The sequence below is a fragment of the Molothrus aeneus genome, chromosome 3 (assembly GCF_037042795.1).
Source record: "Molothrus aeneus isolate 106 chromosome 3, BPBGC_Maene_1.0, whole genome shotgun sequence".
In the NCBI taxonomy this organism is placed as follows: Eukaryota; Metazoa; Chordata; class Aves; order Passeriformes; family Icteridae; genus Molothrus; species Molothrus aeneus.
Genome location: NC_089648.1, coordinates 78,253,079 through 78,271,982, shown reverse-complemented (window position 1 = coordinate 78,271,982; position 18,904 = coordinate 78,253,079). Strand labels below are relative to the sequence as shown.

The window sequence follows — 18,904 nt, the reverse complement described above, 5'->3', positions numbered from 1 at the left end:
TTTCATCCTAACTGTGTCACTTGCTATTTTGACTCACTGAGAAGTCCTGTCTGTGTTTAAAACATTTCAACCCCTTCTACTTGGCTCATACATGTTATGATGACCTCAATTAAATTTGCTGCTCTCAAAATGCTGGAGTGCTAAGTGTTCCTGAGCATTGACTTTAGAGAAAGGTCAGTCAGTGGCATACTGACACTGGGAAGAGCCTTCAGCAGGAGAAATCGTTGCCATTGACTGGAGTAAGTGCAGGCTTGTCTTTTTGCCCAAGTTCTGTTGTGTTGGTCCTTTTAAATTTCTTCATGTTTTCCTACTGCATTTGTTACTAAAACCCCCAAACCAATAACTTGCAGAGCTTGTGAACAAAAGATGTACCACTGTGAGATACAGCAGCCTAAAAAAGCCCATTTATAAGCTGAATGGGTGCTGTAATTTAACTGCTTTGCCTAACTAATTTAGCACACAGAATTAATGCCTATCCCAAAGCCAGTATTCAACAGAAGCTATGAAAGAAACAGCAGAAGCTGAGCTGAAAGTAGCTGTAAAAGCTTAACTGAGTTTGCAAAGAAAGGCAATTTCCCAATTTTCATAACCTGTTCCTGCCTGAGCAGTCTTTTGAAGATCCAGGACAAGTAATGTGTAATGTTATTATTTCCAGAGTGCCCAAGATTGTTCTAGGCCATGATAAATGCTTCCTGGACTTCCCCATTCCTTTTGATTGCTGTGAACCATGTCGACTTCCTATTTTGCTGATATCCTGCTTGATTTAGGCCTCTTATTCTTTGAATCTGGACTCCATCTTCATAGAGCAGACTCTTTCAGGTGACAGCTGAAATGCCTCTCTGTGCAGCTGCAGGGCTGAGGCAGGTCTGTCACCCTCTCTCTGGTCCTGTGCTGGCTTTGCCAGACCTCTGTGTGGTCTTGCCTGGTGTTCCCCAGGACAGTGGCACAAAGATTCATCTCATGTACCATTGTTCTGTCACCCCTTACCTCCCAAAATATCCAGTGCCTCTGCACTGTGCCCCTGCTGTAGCATCCCATTAACTCACCCTGCCACGTTCTGTTGTCCATCTGTGGGTTTTTAAATGGGTTCCTCTGCATTCATCCCAGCTGGGAGAGCTGCCTGTAGCTGCTCCTGTTGTGATATTTTCTGCAGAAAATTTACAGGGACTTGGCAAAGGCTCTCCAGAGCCATCTTAAAGGCTTGCCAGTAAGCCTGAGAGGCTTGGGTCTCATGAGATTTCTTCAGGCTTTTATTTTTCCTTCTTTTTCTGTTTTCTTTTTTCAAGATGAGACTGAATCAACTGTGTCATCTAATGTTTTTTCACCAGAGTAATCTGGGAATCCTGTGTGCTGTCAACCTTTTTTCTCTACAATACAGAGAGGACAGACTTTATACAGGATAGGGGGGATCTTTTACTCCTAAATTGTCCAATCAATTACTGACACAATGCTAATAAAATGACTGTCAGGCTTGTGCCACTGCTAATAAGACAAATTGGTTAATAAAAAGGCTGATGTGTACCCAGCATATAGACTCCAATGGCTTCCTTCAAGCTATGGCAGAAATTTCAGCAAATCTAGTAATACAGTAATGCCAGTGCATCTTTTATTTCCCTTTGGGACTTTGACTTACATTCCTGATTTATTCCTCCAGATACTTTGCAAATTGTACCTGAATTAAAAGGGAGGAAGGAGAAATGTAAATCAAGATCAGAACAGGATAATAAAATACAAAACTGAATCTTAAAGTACTTTCCTTTCACCCTTCCCTTCTTTTCAGGCTCAACTTCACTCCCTAATTCTCTCTCTTGTCCCCTGCACTGCTGCAGGGGAGTGGGGGCTGTGGTCAGTTCTTCACACATCTCTGATGCTCCCTCCTCCTCAGGGGGAGGACTCTTCCCTGGCTTCAGCGTGGGGTGCCTCCCATAGGAGACAGTTTCCACAAACTTTTCCAACATGAGCCCTTCCCACAGGCTACAGTTCTTCACAAACAGCTTCAGCATGGGCCCCTTCCATGGGGTGCAGTTCTTCAGGACCAGGCTGCTCCTGTGTTGGTGCCCCAGGGGCCACAAGTTCTGCCTGCAAACCTGCTCCAGCATGGGCTCCTTTCTCCGTGGGGCCACAGGTCCTGCCAGAACCCTGCCCCAGCACAGGCTTCCCACGGAATCACAGCCTTCTTTGGGTATCCCTCTGCTCTGGTCTGGGGTCCTGCACAGGCTGCAGGTGGATCTCTGCTCCCCCATGGGCTTCCATGGGCTGCAGGGGAATCTCTGCTCCAGTGCCTGGCTTCCCCCTTCTGCACTGACCTTGGCATCTGCATAGCTGTTTCTTTCATATATTCTCACTTTGCTCCTGGCTGCAGAACACTTTTTCTTAAATACATAAGCCCAGAGGCACTACCACCATTGCTGATGGGCCTTGGCCATCCTGAGCTGACTGGCATTGGCTCTGCTGGGCATGGGGAAGCTGCTTTTTGGAATAAACATCCCCTCAGAGAATCCATGCCTGTAGCACTGCGTGCTATCATATCATACACAAACCCCATGTACTCATGGACCCTAGTGCTGGCTTCAGGCTCCTAAAGAGCATTGGCATTTCAGAAGGAGCACCTGTTTTTTCCCCCTGTGTTGAATTGTGTGTAATCAACCAGCTGCTTTTGAATGTTTATAGGACCATTGTTACTATAATATCCATCCCTGAATGTGGTTGTCCTCATGTGACCACTCTCACCTGTAGAAGTTCTGTTACCCATGTTTTCTTCACGGAGGGCCAAGCCTGTGGTGTGGAGGTCTGTTGGAAAAAACGCAAACCAGCAGAAAATCATGAACTTGTGGCCACCAACACAGATGTCTCCTCCATTCCTTTGTCAAGGCTGTGCTTGCAGTGCCTGGGATGTTTGGTTTTCATCTGCTCCTGTGTGGTTCCAGGACAGTATGGGTATAATGGTGTCATTCTGTAGAATGTTATGGCACAAGCTGCCTTCAGGCTTGGCCCAGCAGTATTTGGGCTGAGCAGGGATGAGGCTGACCTGTCCCAGAGGCAGATCTCCTCTATTCTCAATGGAACCTCAGCTATGCATCCACATGAGAAGAATTAAATCCAGGGTTTCAGTGTTTCACTGACTAGAGCTCATGTTGCCCTCTGGGATCTGTTGTTACTCTGGTAGCAGGGGCAGTGCTGTGGGAAGGCTTTCATGGGATGGTAGAAACAAATGAGTGGGATGCTGTTGGAAGGAAAGAGTGGGTGCAAGGCTGCTGGAGCATTGATGTCCATTGAATGGGCAGCAGCATGGAGCTGCTCTTTCAGTTGAGTGATAACAGAATGGTTTGGGTTGTAAAGCACCTTTAAAGGTCATCTAATCTAGATCTCTGCCATGGTCAGGGATACATTCCATTAGGCCAGCTTACTCAAAGCCCCATCCAACCTGGCCTTGAACACCTCCAGGGGTGGAGCATCCACAGCTTCTCTGGCCAGCCTGTTCCAGTGCCTCGCCACCCTCATCAGAAAAAAAATCTTCTCCTTATATCCAGTATAAAACTGTCCTCTTTCAGTTTGAAACCACTGTTCCCAGAGCTCTGCTGGCAAGGCAGAAAAGCCTGTTATCAAGACTTAACTTTTTTTTTTTAATGTGGGTTTTGAGACGTATTTACCTGGGCCTCAGTAGCCTGCATCGAGTTGACTTTCAAGCAGGGAATGGGAGGGCAGAGGTTTTTCTCAAAATGTGTGCTCATATTGAATCAGCATGTTCTCCACAAGGAAGCAGATGCTGTTCTGTAGCAGAGTGTTTGAGTAGCACAACCTTATTATTTCCACATGAAAGGTAAAAATCAGATGTGGAGCCTAATCTAATCTTCCTGCTGTCAAGCTGAGATGTTGTGACTGCACTGGACACAGAGGGGTTCGGGTCCAGCTGAGGTTTAGGTGGGATGTCTTCACTGTAGGGGGCTGTATCAGCTTTATTGGGCCAAGCAAAGCTGGCAATGCCTGTGTCTTCGTGTGTATTTTTTTCTCTCTTTCACTGCAGCTGCCTGAAGCTGTTTTTTTCCCCTTCATTGGGTGGAAGAAAAGATGATATGTGTTAATGTGTGTCAAATATCTTGGCTAATTTTCCTTTTTATTGCTGGTGCAGATAAGCCCAGTGCTATCAGCAGGGCATAGGCAGCCTGGCATCTATAGAGCATTGATTTACTGGAAAGTGAGGAGGGCTGTTCCCATTCTCCCATGCACCATTAGGCACAGATTCCCCACCCCATGGCCACAGGAGTTTTGACACCTCATTTTCTGTAGCTAATCACGTCTTCCTCCAGTACCATGCAAGGATGTGGGTGTGTTTTGGCAGCTTTGAAGGAGAGGGAATGAGAAGTCATGGCTTGGTGTGGCCAGGTAACTGTTACCTTTTGCCCTGCTTTGCAGGAAGGCATTGGGAGCCAGCTAGAACTTGTGTATACCAGTTTTGGTGACCTGGTGGTAGCACAAGGACTGAGTGCTGGGGATCTCCTGTGGGCTTATCACTTCATGCAGCTGGCAATGTGACATCCCTGACTTAACCCACAGTCACGTGTGAGATCTGGGCAGAGCTGGAGGAATGAACACTATTCCAAAGCTTCTTTCTTCCTTTTCTTTCTCTGTCATAGCTGGCTGCACCTTGCAGAAAACATGGCAATATGGCACTGTCTTCTCTGCTGCTTGGTTTGGAAGGCCAGGAACAGTGCAGGCATGAACCCAGTTAGGGAATCTGTGGATTCCACCATGGCCTGGCCCTGATAAAAAGAAGAAATAATCCCTGCTTTATAGCAGTGCATGTCTGCAGCTTGAGCTCAGTGGAGGCTGGTGCAACTGCTGCAGGCTCTGTGTGAAATGTGCAGGAGGTATCTTGCACTTGGTGATCCAAATGTGGTGTGACTTTAATGACATTTAAGGGATCTCCTAAACTGGGAGAACCTGCAATTCTTTATTGTTTTAAACCCTTCAACTATACTTTTATCTAATGCTTTTCACAATCCTTATAGATGTGGGTATCTTTTGTCACCATATCTCAATCTGACTTGAAAGAAAAGCAAGCATTTGCATCTTGGATATGGTTGTTGGATTTCATTAGATGGTAGGAGTTAGAAGTAAGCAGATCTCAAAGTTGACACACACTACGGTAAACCTGCGGCTCGGGTACTGTGGAACTGACCTCCACAAACGTAGCTCTGGAAGAATTGGTGTTTCTGCCTCTGCAGCTGAAGAAAACCTAAAAAATTAAAAATATCTTTCTCTCTCCCCCTCCTCTTCTTCTTCACTTACCCATTGCTTTCCCTTAATCTTTTGTCTGACAGGGAGCAGAGAGGAAGATCAGGGATGAAGAGCGAAAGCAGAGCAAAAGAAAAGGAAAGTGCACTGATCCCAGCTCTCAGTTGAATGCCTGTAAGTAGAACTTATTCTAGCAGTTAAATATTGGATTTCATTTTGGCTACAAATAGCTTGTGCAGTAGAACTCTCAAGTTAATTTTTATCCACTATGGACCAGTGCTTGTTTTAAGCAGTTCCTTATGGAACAGGCATTGTGTTTTGCAACACACTGGGTCATTTAGGGTTTCGTTCTGTATAGTTCTTTCTGTCCAAGACAGGGTCCTGCTGTGTAGTTAGTCAGGATGGGTTGTAGCAGTGGTGAGGTGAGGGTGGGATTTTTGGGCTTAGAGACCCTCCCAATCCAGGTGGCAGTGAGAATGATCTGTTTTAAATATTGTCAGCTTGATCCTAAACTTAGCTTTTAACTTATATTAAAAAACGTGTTTGCAACTTGTCAGCAAGGCCGTGGCAGCCTTGAGGCTGAGCCTCCAGCCTCTCAGCCCTATGCTCACTCTTCTAGAGCAAAGTAGTCCTTAGCAAGTCATTTCAGAGTGTCTGCATGTGTGAAGTATGTGGAGACTTCAGCATCACCGTACCTAAAGGATGAGGAGTTTCTTCCTGCTGAGCATCTTCCTTTAGCTGCTGTGGCTGGCAGATGCTGTGTTTGGATGAGTGGTTATTCAGCAGCAGAGCTGCTTAGAGGGAGATGTGTCTCCCTGTTGCTGGTTGGCACGGGTCAGGCGCGTGCTCTCGCTCGCTGTGCTGCCGACAGCCCGACTGGTTCAGCCAGCGCGCGCCTTCAGCTCGCCAGGCAGGATTTTCCTGACACAGCAGGTACAGGCTGCTGGAGCAGCTTCAGAACATAGTGCTGAAGGGAACCCATTTGCTCAAGGGAAGCTGTGGAAAGGGCTGGGTTTTTGGTTTCTTTCAGAGCACGTCACAAGAGGCAGGTTTAGCGCACTGTTAGTGTTTCACAAGCGCAGCAGCCCCAGCGGCTCCCAGAAGATTACTGTGTGCAACCCTTGGAATCTGGAAAGGGAAGGCAGCTTCAGTACACATTGCCCAGGATCTCATGGTTTGACAAAAGCTGCTTTCCAATGTTAATTTTCCAGGCTTGGGCTTAGCCTGATGTGATCCTTATTTTCCTGGAAAGTATGATCTTTGGCTTCTAAGTTCTTATGTGGGAAGTTTTTGATTCCTGGAAGCCATAAGCTGTTACACTCACCTCCAGGATCACAAGTGCCATGTGTACATGAGCTCTTCAACAGCAGAAACAGTTGGTGGCTTTTGGGCAAAGTTATTTTTACAGAAATTGAGAAATCTTAAAAAAAATCCGTTTTGCAAGGAGAAGATAGTGTATTTTCTACTGAGGACATGAGAAATGGTTTTGTTTGAAAAACATTTATTTTGTTTGCAGTTGTTTTGACCTCAGATGGATGTGTTTCCACTTGGTAAAATAAAGTCTTCAACTGTGATAGTTTGACATGAATGTGTCTGAAATGTGGTTTAAGGCACCTTCTGCCTCACTTTCTCCTCAGAGGGTCTTTGTGGATAAAGTCTGCCCTCTTGGTGGGTTTGTGTCACATGAGCTGGTACATTGTGAGAGCCAGAGAGCTCTGTGGGAGACAGATCCTGGAGGAATGGACTAGGGGCTGGCACCCTGAGGTGACCAGGATGAACAGTGGGAGGAACTAGAATGTGAAACTTGGAAGTGTGGAATCAAAATGTAACTTTAAATATAACAACTTGCATAAACCAGTGTTTGTACTCACTCTGTGGTGCTGACAGCTACTGTGCTGCTGTCTCTTTAAGACACTCCCAATTGGGAACACACAAGTTGTCCCTTTTCTTCTTTGTATCCTCCTGGCGTAGGAATACCAGCAAGCTTTTGAGGGACTGGAGAGGGAGAAGGTGGGGCAGGGACTGATTTTTGCCCTCTGTTTGGATGGCTGACTTGGTACATGGAAGACCTCAGTTCCTCTCTTGGGCTGATGCCAGTTATTGTCCATCCTAATTAATATCTAAACAAAGTAGAGCTGTTCAGTTGGAGAGGTGGAGAAAGCTTTGACTGCTCTGAGAAACAAACCCTCAGGGCACAGCTCCTCAGCTGAGAGGGAGGCAACCAAAGTTCCAATTCCCTTTACCACAGGAGCTTTTTGCTTTGACTGACTGCAGAATACCCTTGTTCAGCAGTGTATGTACCTTTTAGATGATGTAGGGCCCCATCAGAGCCTTCAGTATCCTCAATCCCAATCTTTGTTTCTACAGTTTCTGATGTCAAAGTGCCCATGCTTCCCTCACACAAACGTACCGACATCACCATCTTCAAGCCCTTCATGGACCTCGACACTCAGCCTGTCCTGTTCATCCCTGATGTTCACTTTGCAAACCTGCAGCGTGGGGCTCACGTGAGTAAAGCTCATGGCTGTGGGGATGAGGAGGCTGAGATGTTTTTGCAAAAGGCCTGGGATGCTGTGTGTGTGTATGTACATATGAAATGTCAGACTGCATCAGTGCTGTAATCAAATACAGGCTGAGTCTCATGTGGGCAAGACATGTTCCTCCAGAATACATTGGCTGAAGTTAACTGGGGGTCTTTCACCATAAATTATTTTCCTGTCAAGTCCAGTTTCTGTGTACCTGAAAGGATTTTTCCATTGCATGAACTGCAGGGTGGTTTTTACTTGTGGCATCCCTTGGGATCCTGGTGTGCTGTTGTACATCAGACTCCTCCAGATCCTGCTGCAGGGTGAAAATCTACCCTGTGGAACTGGCCTGTGTGTCAGCTCTGTGATCCACTGCCAGGGTGCCCTGCCTCAGTGTTCCTGGAAAGTTCCAGCTTACAAGAAACAGGAAGGGGAAAAATTAGCATGCAACCAGGTTTCAAAATCTGGAACTTTGCTGTACCAGGAGTTCTGCCATGCTCTAACATAATCTAAACCTTACTTTTTAAGAGCATTGCCTGAGCTCCTAGCAAAGAATGGAGAATAAACTTGTATCCATAAGTCTGACATTCCTGCATGTTTTTCTACAAAGGCCTTAGTGCTGAGTTTTGTCAGAAGATTCTACACCAGTCCAGGGAGGAAGCTAGTTAGCTTCTTTTTGTTCCTGTCTCTCATTTGAGATCCTTTATTACTTTATATGAAAAAAGGTAAAGAAGATGTTTACTGGCTTTTGGAGCCAAAGTGTAATTTGATTTAGTGTTGAAAGATTATCAGAGAAAATTAACTCTAGTTCTGGAAGAAATACTCACAAAATCTCCCCTTTATTTTTAAAGGTCCTTCCTGTTGCTTCAGAAGAACTAGAGGGTGAAAGGTAAGATCTGCCCTTCAACCTCCTGACACCTTGCCCTCAGACAGAGGGATAAGTCCCTGTAATTGTTCCACTGCTAACTTTTTGCCCTGTCAATGGCAGCTCCAACCTGAAGAGAGGAGCTTATATTGGTGAAGAGGACTTTATTGCTACTCCAAATAAGATGGCCAGAGTAGAAGAGCCAAAAAGAGGTATTTTCTTCTTTCAGGGACTGAATTTTTGGAGTATTTATACATCATGATAGAGAGAGGCATCTGAGGTTAAAGAATGTTTTAATTCATATTGATGTATACTTCAGACTGATTTTTCTGGCTTTGAGTAGCGACAGTTCATGTATCAAGATATGGTTCAGCTCTGTAAATATTTTAGGTTGTGAGAATTTCTGGGGGTTTCTGCCAACTCAGACAGTAATGGGCTCTGAACCTCTAAGGAAAGAGTCATGATGAGGTGAGCAGCTTACCAGTGTCCCTCATGGACTGGGGCAGAGAATTCATCATGTAATCTGCTACAAAATACTGGGGAAATCTCCTCCAGGACTTCAAGCAATGAACACCAGGAACTGTTTCTGGGTGTAAAACTGTTGCACCTTTCATGGTGCCAGGAAATTGGATGTTCACCTCTGAAAGCCAAGCTAAGAGAATATTCAGCTGATTTTTAACTGAGTTTCAGTCTTTGCAAGTTCATGTTGCTGTGGTGTTATGGAAGGAGATGAGAGGTCCCTTAGGGTGTTGGAGGGTGGTGTGCCTGATTGATGATAGTTGTGTTTGGAAGGACTGCAACAAAGCTTGAAGTATTAAACCTATGAAGAAGCAAATGCTAAGTCTAGCAAGTCTGACCATAATGGGGCTGCACTTCTGCAGTCTGGATAAACTAGTAAGGAAGGATGAATTTTATAGAAGGAAATCCAACTTCTTGTTTTTTTCATGTTGCTGCATGCCATAAAAGAAGCCCCATGAGATTCTCTCTCCTTTGGTTGACTCTCATCTGACCTGTGCTGTAACTGGGACTGTGTCCTGTCTTCCTTTTTCAAATCTACAGTCCACCCTTTCTAAAGCTGCCTTTAACAGGCAAATTGGGCAATGCATCAAGGTGCTGTGCTGTCCTGAGTTCACCTTGTTCCATTAGAAATGCCAGTAATTGTTGCATGTTGCAGGTGTGTCAAAGCTGTGCCTGATGAACCCTTGCAAACAATCCAGGCTGCAATACCTGGTCATTAGAAGATGGATTAAAGACAGCAAAGCTGTTAAAGTCCAAGCTTTCTTGCTCTCCTGGCTAATTCCTCAGCCTTAATGCAGTTTTTAATGAGGCTGATGTTACATGCAGTGAGTCTGTGCTAGCTTGAGAACGCTAGGGATGCTCACCTAATTGGGGTTCCTGCTCTTTCATTCCCCTCCTAGAGCAGACCAAGCCTGCGCTGTATGTCAGCTCTGGTGTAAGAGTATTACTGAAACACAGCAAGGGGCAGGAAGAAAGATGAGACAGTGCAGGAAGAGCACAGAACTGTACAAATAAATTATTTAAAAATTAGGAGCTGGCCAGGATGGCTTCACCTGCCGTCATAGCATCTGTCAAATCATTTGATTGTGGAAGGTCTTATGGCAAATGACTAAGATATAGAGGAACCCAAGAGTCTCAAAGATTTGTGTTTTGTGTTCCTCCTTTATTTCTTTCAAATATGACCTTTTCTCTAATAATAGAGAAAATAAAGAAAATACAGAGGTATTTTGACAATAAAGATGCTTGAGCATACAGTGGCTTTATGTGCAAGAAGTAAGTTTTGAGCTAACCTAGCAGTGTGTTTGGCTACAGTGTTAAATGAATATTGAATGTATGCATGTCTATTTCTTCATAAGGTGAGGACCTTATGAAGAAATAGACATGCATACATTCAATATTAATTTGGATATTCAATATTCATTTCATCACAGTGGATGTCTCTGTGTGCTTAGCCACTGTGGGATACAGATTTTTCCTGAGGAGCAATTGCACAGTTAATTCCTCTCCAAATTGCTTTCCAGTGTTGCTGTATGTCCGAAAAGAGTCAGAGGAGGTCTTTGATGCACTGATGTTGAAGACACCATCTCTGAAAGGCCTCATGGAAGCTGTAAGTAATGAGGTCATTTTGTAGTCCTTGAGAAGAAGCCCTGGCTACCCAGTCCTTACACACTGGCCAGTCACAGGGGTCAGGCTTGCAGTCACAGCTTGTGTCCACACATTTCTGCCCTTCTGGATAAGAAGAATAAGGAAGATTTCCTTTCAATAACATGGAAATTAATGCAAATAATGCTTTAATTTATTGTTGAGGGAATTCAGGAGGCTTGTCTTTTAAGTACCTTACCCCACATTTGTGGGGTCTGGTGTAAGAAGCCTTCCTGAAGATCCAGGTCTGTCAGACTTGATTATTGGATGTTCCTCTTGTCAGAGAGGGTACTTTTGCTAGGAGATGGAGTGATTTTCAGAATGTATCCAGTGGCTTGGGTTTGTTTCAGCCTTTTAAAACCATGTTTAGGGCCCTCCACTGCCCTTTCACAAGCTGGTAATGCAGAGCTGCAAGTCCCAGCTTCTGTGTGTTGTTGAATACTTTTATATATCTGCACACATGTGTGAAATTGCTCTCTGCTGCTTGACTTCCAAAATAGCCTTCCACTATCCCTGCTGCTGCAGAGCAAGGGAAGTACAGAGCTTAAGTCCAAGGAATGGTGTAATATTTGGCATGAGCTCAGAGCTGACACTTGTCTGTCTCTTTCTGCGACTAATGCCTCTGCTCAGGGAACAGGGGCTTTGGGGATATGCAGACAGGTCTAGCCATTAACTTTTGGTTGTAGAGATAGTTGTGTAACCAGAATCTTTATCTCTTCCTGGCTGTGAGGCTTTGCCAGCTGGACGGTGGGGGCTAATGGAGAGAGGGTTTGAAGGCTGTGAAGTCCTCCCTTACCCCATGGTCCTGAAGTGAAGCTGCACCGCCGTTGTTTCACTCAGATTTCTTAAAGCAAGGAACCAAGTACTCACAGCTGTAGCTTGGGAGAAACTCCCTGTACATTTGCATGTCAAAGCAGTGTCTTGGTTTGGTACTTACTGTTGTGTGATAGAGCAGTTTGCCAGAGTAAACCAGGCTTAGGTTACTGACCTCAAGACTTTCTGGAGGTTGTGCAGTGAAGTGCCATGGTCAGTGGCTGTGGCTCCACACTGGTGTCACCCTGCTGGGGAAGGAGAATGTTTCTGATCACCTCATGCCCTTAGCCCAGAGGTCCTCTCTCTGTTGCTATTTTCTTCTTTCAGCCACTGTCATGACTAGTTTTCACTTGATCCCTCTGACACTAAGTTTAAAAATGGTTTTCAGTATGCCAAGAGAACAGAGAGCCAAGAGAGAATGAGAGTCAGGGTGTGGAGTGGGCTTTTAGTGGGTGGGCTTTTGAGAGTAGGGGCAGGAGGTTGCTGTATGAGAAGTATCCAGATTCAAACATGGTTACATTTCTTGTACAGAAGTTAGCTAAATGCAGAGAAGGGGTTCTGATCTGTACATTTACACTATAGTCTGGGATTTAGTGGTGCCTTTATAGGGCAGAGCAGTTGTCCTCATTTGCAGGCTTTTTGTTGTGGTTGTTCCTTTCTGTAAAATAGGAAGCGAAAGACAATGACAGCAGTCTCCTTGCTTCACCAATCGTTGCTTTCTTTTGTTCTAGATATCTGACAAGTATGATGTTCCTTTTGATAAAATAGGAAAAATCTTCAAAAAATGTAAAAAAGGGTGAGTATGTACCTGTGCAGTAACTGCCTAAGAATATGAACACCTTTTTCAAAGCTGTAGGCAGATATGCTGTATAATTCCTCCATGCACTGCAGATATGTGAATGCCATTTGCTGTTATGTGTGTGTGCACACAAGTACACACATTGCAACATCATCCACAGAGCTGAAGACTATGGGAAGGCCCTATAGAAATATATAGTCTGGCTTCCTGGGTAAATACAAATCACTGAACCTCTCTGAGCTAGTTATTTGAACCAGAGTTGATCATGTCAGAGGAAGAAGAGTTCAATTTGTTAAAAGACTCCCAATGACGAAGAACCTCCTTCAACCTATGTTAAATTGTTACAGTGGTGACTGGGTTTACTGTATCTGCATTTGGCTACAATTACTGAACCCTGGTTGTATTTTTGTGGGCTAAATTGAAGAGAACTTAGCTGTGAAGTGTCTGTTTCTCCCAGAGGCCATACTTAATCTTTTTATTTTGTAGCATAAGTAATTGAGTTTCTGAACAGTGTCTGCTTTTGTTTTATCTTTTAATTTCTCAGTAATTTTTTTGGCTTGTCTATAAGTGGTTGTCAGTTTGGTGTCTCAGCCCCTTCTCCTTCTAGCCAGAAAATTACACCCTTCCAGGGTTGTGCTTTCAAAGCAGAATTACCCCACCAGAACAGCTGCAAAAAGCTTAAAATCTGTGGCAGACAGAAAACCACTGCTAAGCACAGCTTTGTGTGCATGTGTGCACACAAACACACAGGGATTGACCTTTCTGGCAAATGAAAGAAGTGGCCAAGCATGAGTGGTTTCTTCCCTGCAAGCTCTGGAGGGTTTTGTGCTGATAGTTTATAACTGACTAGCAAACCCATTCAGAGCCCCAGGTGCCTGCAGCTTCAGAAGGATTCTGCTGGTTCCAAGATCTCTCTCCCTCCCTGGTCCAGGAGCCAGATTTAATCCTTCCGTTCAGATCCTGAGAAGTGTGGCTGCCAGCCCTGATGGCAGAGTTGGGTCAGAACAGCCAGATCTGCTATGGGAAGCAATGAGTCAGAGAGAGATGAGCAGGATCTTGTGTTACCCTTGGATAGTCCAGGCTTTTTTAGGTTTGAGAGTGCCTTTGGCATTTAGAACTGTAAAATACCTGATCCGTTTTGTTTTTCCAGAATTCTGGTCAACATGGATGATAACATTGTGAAACACTATTCTAATGAAGATACCTTCCAGCTGCAGATTGAAGAGGTTGGAGGATCTTACAAGCTGACTTTGACTGAGATCTAAGATCACAGATCACTGTGGATTTTAAACAAAGGTCTCAAGTGAACATTTTCCCATAATTCAGTATGTTGGGCAAAATACTAATCACCTCCAGAAGAAAGCCAGATGTTTGACTTGTTCTGGGGAGCAGAGCAGTGGTTTTGCTTAATACATTTGTGTTTGTGTTCTTGCTCATGATCTTATTTGCACTTGAAATGGGCAAGCCAAGATTGGCAATTAAGTGGAGACCATGTATATATTTTTACTAGTGTATAAACCACTAGTAGCTATGGGAGGGGAAATCTCCTGTAAGGTGGCCTTTTAGACTGGTGATGTCTTATTTATCTTTTTAGTAACCATGTTTGAGCCTGTTATCAGCTAATACCATTTTACTGGACTGTTTTCTGCTAGGGAGAGCTGCAAAACTACTGATTGATATTAGTAGGAGTTGCATGCAGGTTGGAGAAAAGTCTTTAATGTTTACTTGTGACCAGGGCAGACTGTTGAAATCACTTGTGTCATTTGGGGGAATGTAAAACTGCCTTGCTTATGAAGAACTCGCCTTAGTAACTGTGTGAACTCTCATCAGATGAAGCTATATTGTATATAAGTGCAATATATTTTTGAAGGTTTGTAAATGTGTACATATAAGCAATATATAATATATATAAAATATGGTGTTCTGTATATACCGTGAATATATGCAATGAAGCCCATCTAAAAGGATGCCATATACAGAGAAATCATATTTAACATAAATATTTAACAATGGACAAACCCTTATCATGCACCAAAGGTGAGCACACGTTTGTACATTCATAGAAGGCACAAGAGACCTGCTTTGTTAAACATGGATTTTCCTATGTAGAAGGAAAAAGATACCAGCTCTCTCCTAAATCCTCATGCACAGGCAGGTGATGGAAGTCCTGGTTTCTGTCATGAACTGCCACTAAGCCCCAAAACAGCTGGGTACTGCTGTCCTGGGAGGTGATTTGGGCCCAGTCTGAGCTGGTTCACAGGAGGAGCTGGACAGATGCAGTTCTCTTGTAGTCTCATGTTTGAGGGTCAGGAAGAAGGTCTCCTCAAGGGTGGGTTTTTTTCTGTAGCAGTGTACTTAAGGCTCAGCTGGATGCTGCCTGCACCAGCAGCTCAGGCTGGATGGAACCATGGGCTAGAGGAGCCAGCCTGCAAGGCCTAGGATGTCAACACCTGGAAATGCACAGGCAAGGCTTTTGAGAGAGGAAGGTGCCAAAATGGCTCAGCAGGCCACGTGTTAGCAGGGAGTAGGGCCTCCAAGTAGGTTATCCATTCTTGGTGTCTGTACATACCATGGATGTGCTGCTGAGCTGGAGAGACCCAATGGGTCCTGAGCCCCCACTGGGAGTGCCAGACACCCCTAGAGAGTACTGCCCTGTGTTATTTACTCATTGTGTGTGTGTGCTTATGAAGAAAAGGCACTCTGGTTAATAGCAAGTGAAAGTGGAGCGCTTAAAGGGCAGCACTAAGGCAAAAACCTCGGTTACACAGTGAGCAGATGAACGTGAGTGCCAGGTCAGGCTTTGGTTAGGAATCTGGGTATTGAAAGAGGTTTGTAACATTTTCAGACAGTACAAAGCTGCACATACCTCACCTAGGACATGAAGGTCAACCTAGAAAGACTGGAGAAATAGTCCAGAAAAGTAGCATATGATTTTACTTAATAATTAATGGTTCTACTTAATGGTTAACAAATTGTAACCTACTATTGCTTAGCTCTGTCATGGTGCTGTTTGGAAGAGGAAGGTAAATGCCACGTTGAGTTGATCAACAGGAGCATGACCTGAAGAAATAGGAGATCCCCCTGCTTTGGCTCTGCTTGGCACTGCCGAGGTCTCCACTGGAGCACGGACCACGTGGTCCTTTGGCCAAGGCTCATGGCTTCTGAGGAGGAAGGCCTGCATGCTCTGGCTGGTGAGGGGCCATGTTCAGATGGGATGATTGATGGGAGCAGCCTCCCGACCCATGGACATGTCCTCCCTATCCATGGCAAGCACAGGGAGTAGTGGTGCAAATCACAGAATTTCAGGCTGGCTGTTCAGGCAGTTTTCTCTAGTGAGAAAGCAGGTTGCCCATAGAGGCAGTGGTTTGGCATCAAAGGTCTTCAGAGCCAGGCTGAGCAAAGGTATCCTTGGACTGTCACAGGTGTAATTGATTCTCCCTTGGTGGTGAGTCCAGGTGACCACTTGAAGTCCCTCCCCACATTCTTTTTTAATGATTTATATAAAATACAGTATTTTGGAATTTGTATTTCGATCAATCCTGAGCTGGTTCATTCCATTCCCCCCTGTATTCCCCTCCTCCTTCCTTCTCCTCTTTTGTTGATGGGCCCCAAAGAGGTTGGTGGTGCTCTGGGCACTGCAAGCTCCCCTCAGCAAACTCACACAGGTGCATCTGTGGCTGTGGGTGTGTGGGCTCAGGCCAAAGGGGAGAGGCTGATGTGCAGCACCATGCTGAAGAGACTTGGCCAACAGCTGCCACCCCTTACAGGAATGCACCTCTGGCACAGCAGCCATGGGAGCCATGCCCAGCCAGCACCAGCCTCCTGCAGCCACGGGAATCCTTCTACTATGGCAAGGGAATTTTTTAAAAAAACCTGATATATAGAATACACATATATATTTACACATTTTTATTGAAAGTGGAAGTTTTACTACAGAAACTTGGTTTAGGGTCAGGGAAGTAGATTTAGAATCTCCATAGAGGTAAGATTGACATGAATGTTATTTCTTTTTACTGCTTAATGAAGTATGTGAACTAAATCTGACGATTGTTTTCCACTATAAGATATTCTGGGACACGGGTCTTATAACAGTAGCAGCAATGTCATGTATGTTTTATGAAGCTGATTTTTTTTGGTTTTGCCTGCTGTTTTTTAATTGAAAATGTATTTTAAACCAAGCTATTAAATTTTATATGTTCATTTCTAATGATGAGTCTTCTATATAACAAATGCATCTGCTCTTATCCCTTCAATTTTCCTCTGACATGGAATCTATAAAACCCTGGTGATTGTTTCCTCATTTCTCCTTGCAAAAGAAAATAATCCCAGTGCCAGCCTTGCTGTTGTTATTCCCACCTAAGAAATGGCCAGCTCTATTCCCTGCTTTATTCCAGCTGACCTCGTTCAGTTCAATGTGTGGGGAAGCTGCAGCATTTGCTTCCATAGGAGCTTTTCCTTTGGCAGGAGAACAGAACATCCATGGGTAAGTTCAGGTGTGTAGGGGGACCACTAGTGAAGCTGCTGGCATTGACTTGCCCAAGCTGAAAACAAAATTCACACTAACATGTCCAGGATAATCCTGGCACCATGGTATCTGGAGTGGTGTTCATCTCCTCTTTTTCACTCTTAGAAAATGTCTCGACAAGCTTTTGCTGTAGCTGGCTCCCAGCCCCTGCAGCACTTGCTGTCCTGGAGCAGCTCCTGTGCCAGCATCTTCTCAATCACTGGGCTTGTGTCAACATGCTGGGGCTGGGTGGGGAGCAGCGTGGGTGGCAGAACATTTCTGGGCTAGGAAAAGGCCAGGAAAACTTCTGCTTATTTCCTTATTTATTTGTAGTTCTTGTGCAGGCTATGCTCACAGGGTTTGCCCTAGGTGCAAATGCTGCAGTGTGCCATGACAGGGGCTGCACCAGTGCTGTGGGGTGCCCTGTGTCATCTCCACTTGGGTCTGTGCTTGCTGGAAGACTGGGCAGGGTTCTGCCTCTGTACTACACAGCTGGTGTGTGGCTATCTCACAGCAAACCTCAGCATGATACAGAATCTGCTGCAGTGCTGGCTGACAAACAGCTGCTCCCCCTCCTCCCTGGCCGTGTGGCACCACCATTTTCCTCAGCCTTCACATGGTGTATGTGTATGGATGTCTGTGTCAGCACTCCCTCCTCCTCCTGACACCCCTCAGCCCTTTTCTATTCAAGTGAGTTTAGAGGAAGTGAGGGTGAACCTCCAAAGATGCAGCTCTGAGCTCCCAGGGTAGGGAGCCTTACATGGAACTCAGTGCTTCTTCCTGGGGCATGACTCAGGGCTCTAACAGTGAAAACATTGAGTTAGGCTTTTAAGATCTGACCTCTTTTTTTTGCATGGGGAAGCTGAATTCTGCATCAGCCTCCAGCTTCTTGATGGAACAAAGAGCACATGCAAGAGCACGGAGCTTTGATGCTCCTCAATTTAGTTTGTATTTTAGATCACTGGAGCCATTATTGCAATTGAATTGTTAAATATTAGACAATATTTAGATTGATCTAATGTATGAGTTCTCAGAACTTGTTTAGCTGCTTGTCCCTGGACTGTCCTTTTATACCACTGGAAACATTGCATAGTTCACAATGGTGCAGAAGGAATATTTGGCTTTTTTCCCCCCTTGGCTAGTGTCAGTAGCTGCTGTGGTTGGGGTGGTTGTGGGGTTTTTGGCACATCACACAGGTTCCTGTTCCCACAGGGCAGTGCTGCCCTGCCCCATCCATCTGTGTGCCTGTGCATGCAGCTCTGGGTGGCTGGTGTGCCCTCTGGCTCAAGCAGGATTTATTTTGTCATGCCTCCAGCACGGCCACCCTGCAGGCTGCAGATGCATGTGCCAATGGCAGCTGGTGACCAGTGTCAACAGCACTGAATTGGTGTGTCCCTGTTGCAGAACTGGTCACCTCAGGTGGCATCCTGAGCCTAGAGCTGGCCTGCAGGTCACTCACCACCACTGCAGGCAGAGGAAAGCCTGGCAGCAGCTCTGATGAGTGGGAACACAGTGTTTGGGTGTCTTGGGGATTTAACAGCTGGAGGAGAGAGAGCCCTGGGCTCAGGGATTACAGCAGTGAGGGATGGTGGAGCATGCTGTGCTGGTGGCTGCTGCCACCTGAAAAAGACAGTGAAAAAGTTTTTCCCACTGAAAAAGAGAGGGGGAATTAGAGTGAAATTTGGAGAGGGTGAAGTGACATGGGGAAAAGTGAATGGAGTCCTGTGGTTGCTCAGCACCAGGGAAATTCCTCAGTATCCAGCAGGAGAGGAGAGCTAGATGGAGCCCCAGCCAGGCAGTGCTGGCCCCGTCAGCCTCTTCAATCTGCTCTTCCAACTTCTGAGCTTGGTTTAGGTTGAGCAGGGCACTGTCCTGCTGCCACTGCCCAGGAGTTTGGATTGAGCCAACCTGCCTGCTGCAGCCGTCAGAACATGCCCAGACAGAGCCCAGTCCTGGCCTGGAGAGACAGGCCTGGAGCAGCTGCTGTCTGCAGGGACCCTGGG

The 18,904-nt window shown here is 45.4% G+C and overlaps 1 protein-coding gene across 1 annotated transcript in view; it reads left to right on the top strand.

Annotated features, from left to right (window-relative positions):
* GRHL1 (grainyhead like transcription factor 1) overlaps window positions 1–13,754 on the top strand; it is a 38,171-nt gene extending 24,417 nt beyond the window's left edge. The window contains exons 10-16 of the mRNA XM_066545857.1: window positions 5,322–5,371; window positions 7,601–7,742; window positions 8,612–8,649; window positions 8,749–8,837; window positions 10,665–10,750; window positions 12,330–12,394; window positions 13,548–13,754. Coding sequence (XP_066401954.1) covers window positions 5,322–5,371; window positions 7,601–7,742; window positions 8,612–8,649; window positions 8,749–8,837; window positions 10,665–10,750; window positions 12,330–12,394; window positions 13,548–13,662 — 585 coding nt within the window. The 3' untranslated portion in view covers window positions 13,663–13,754. The remainder of the gene's footprint in view (window positions 1–5,321; window positions 5,372–7,600; window positions 7,743–8,611; window positions 8,650–8,748; window positions 8,838–10,664; window positions 10,751–12,329; window positions 12,395–13,547) is intronic.
* The last annotated feature ends 5,150 nt before the right edge of the window (window positions 13,755–18,904 follow it).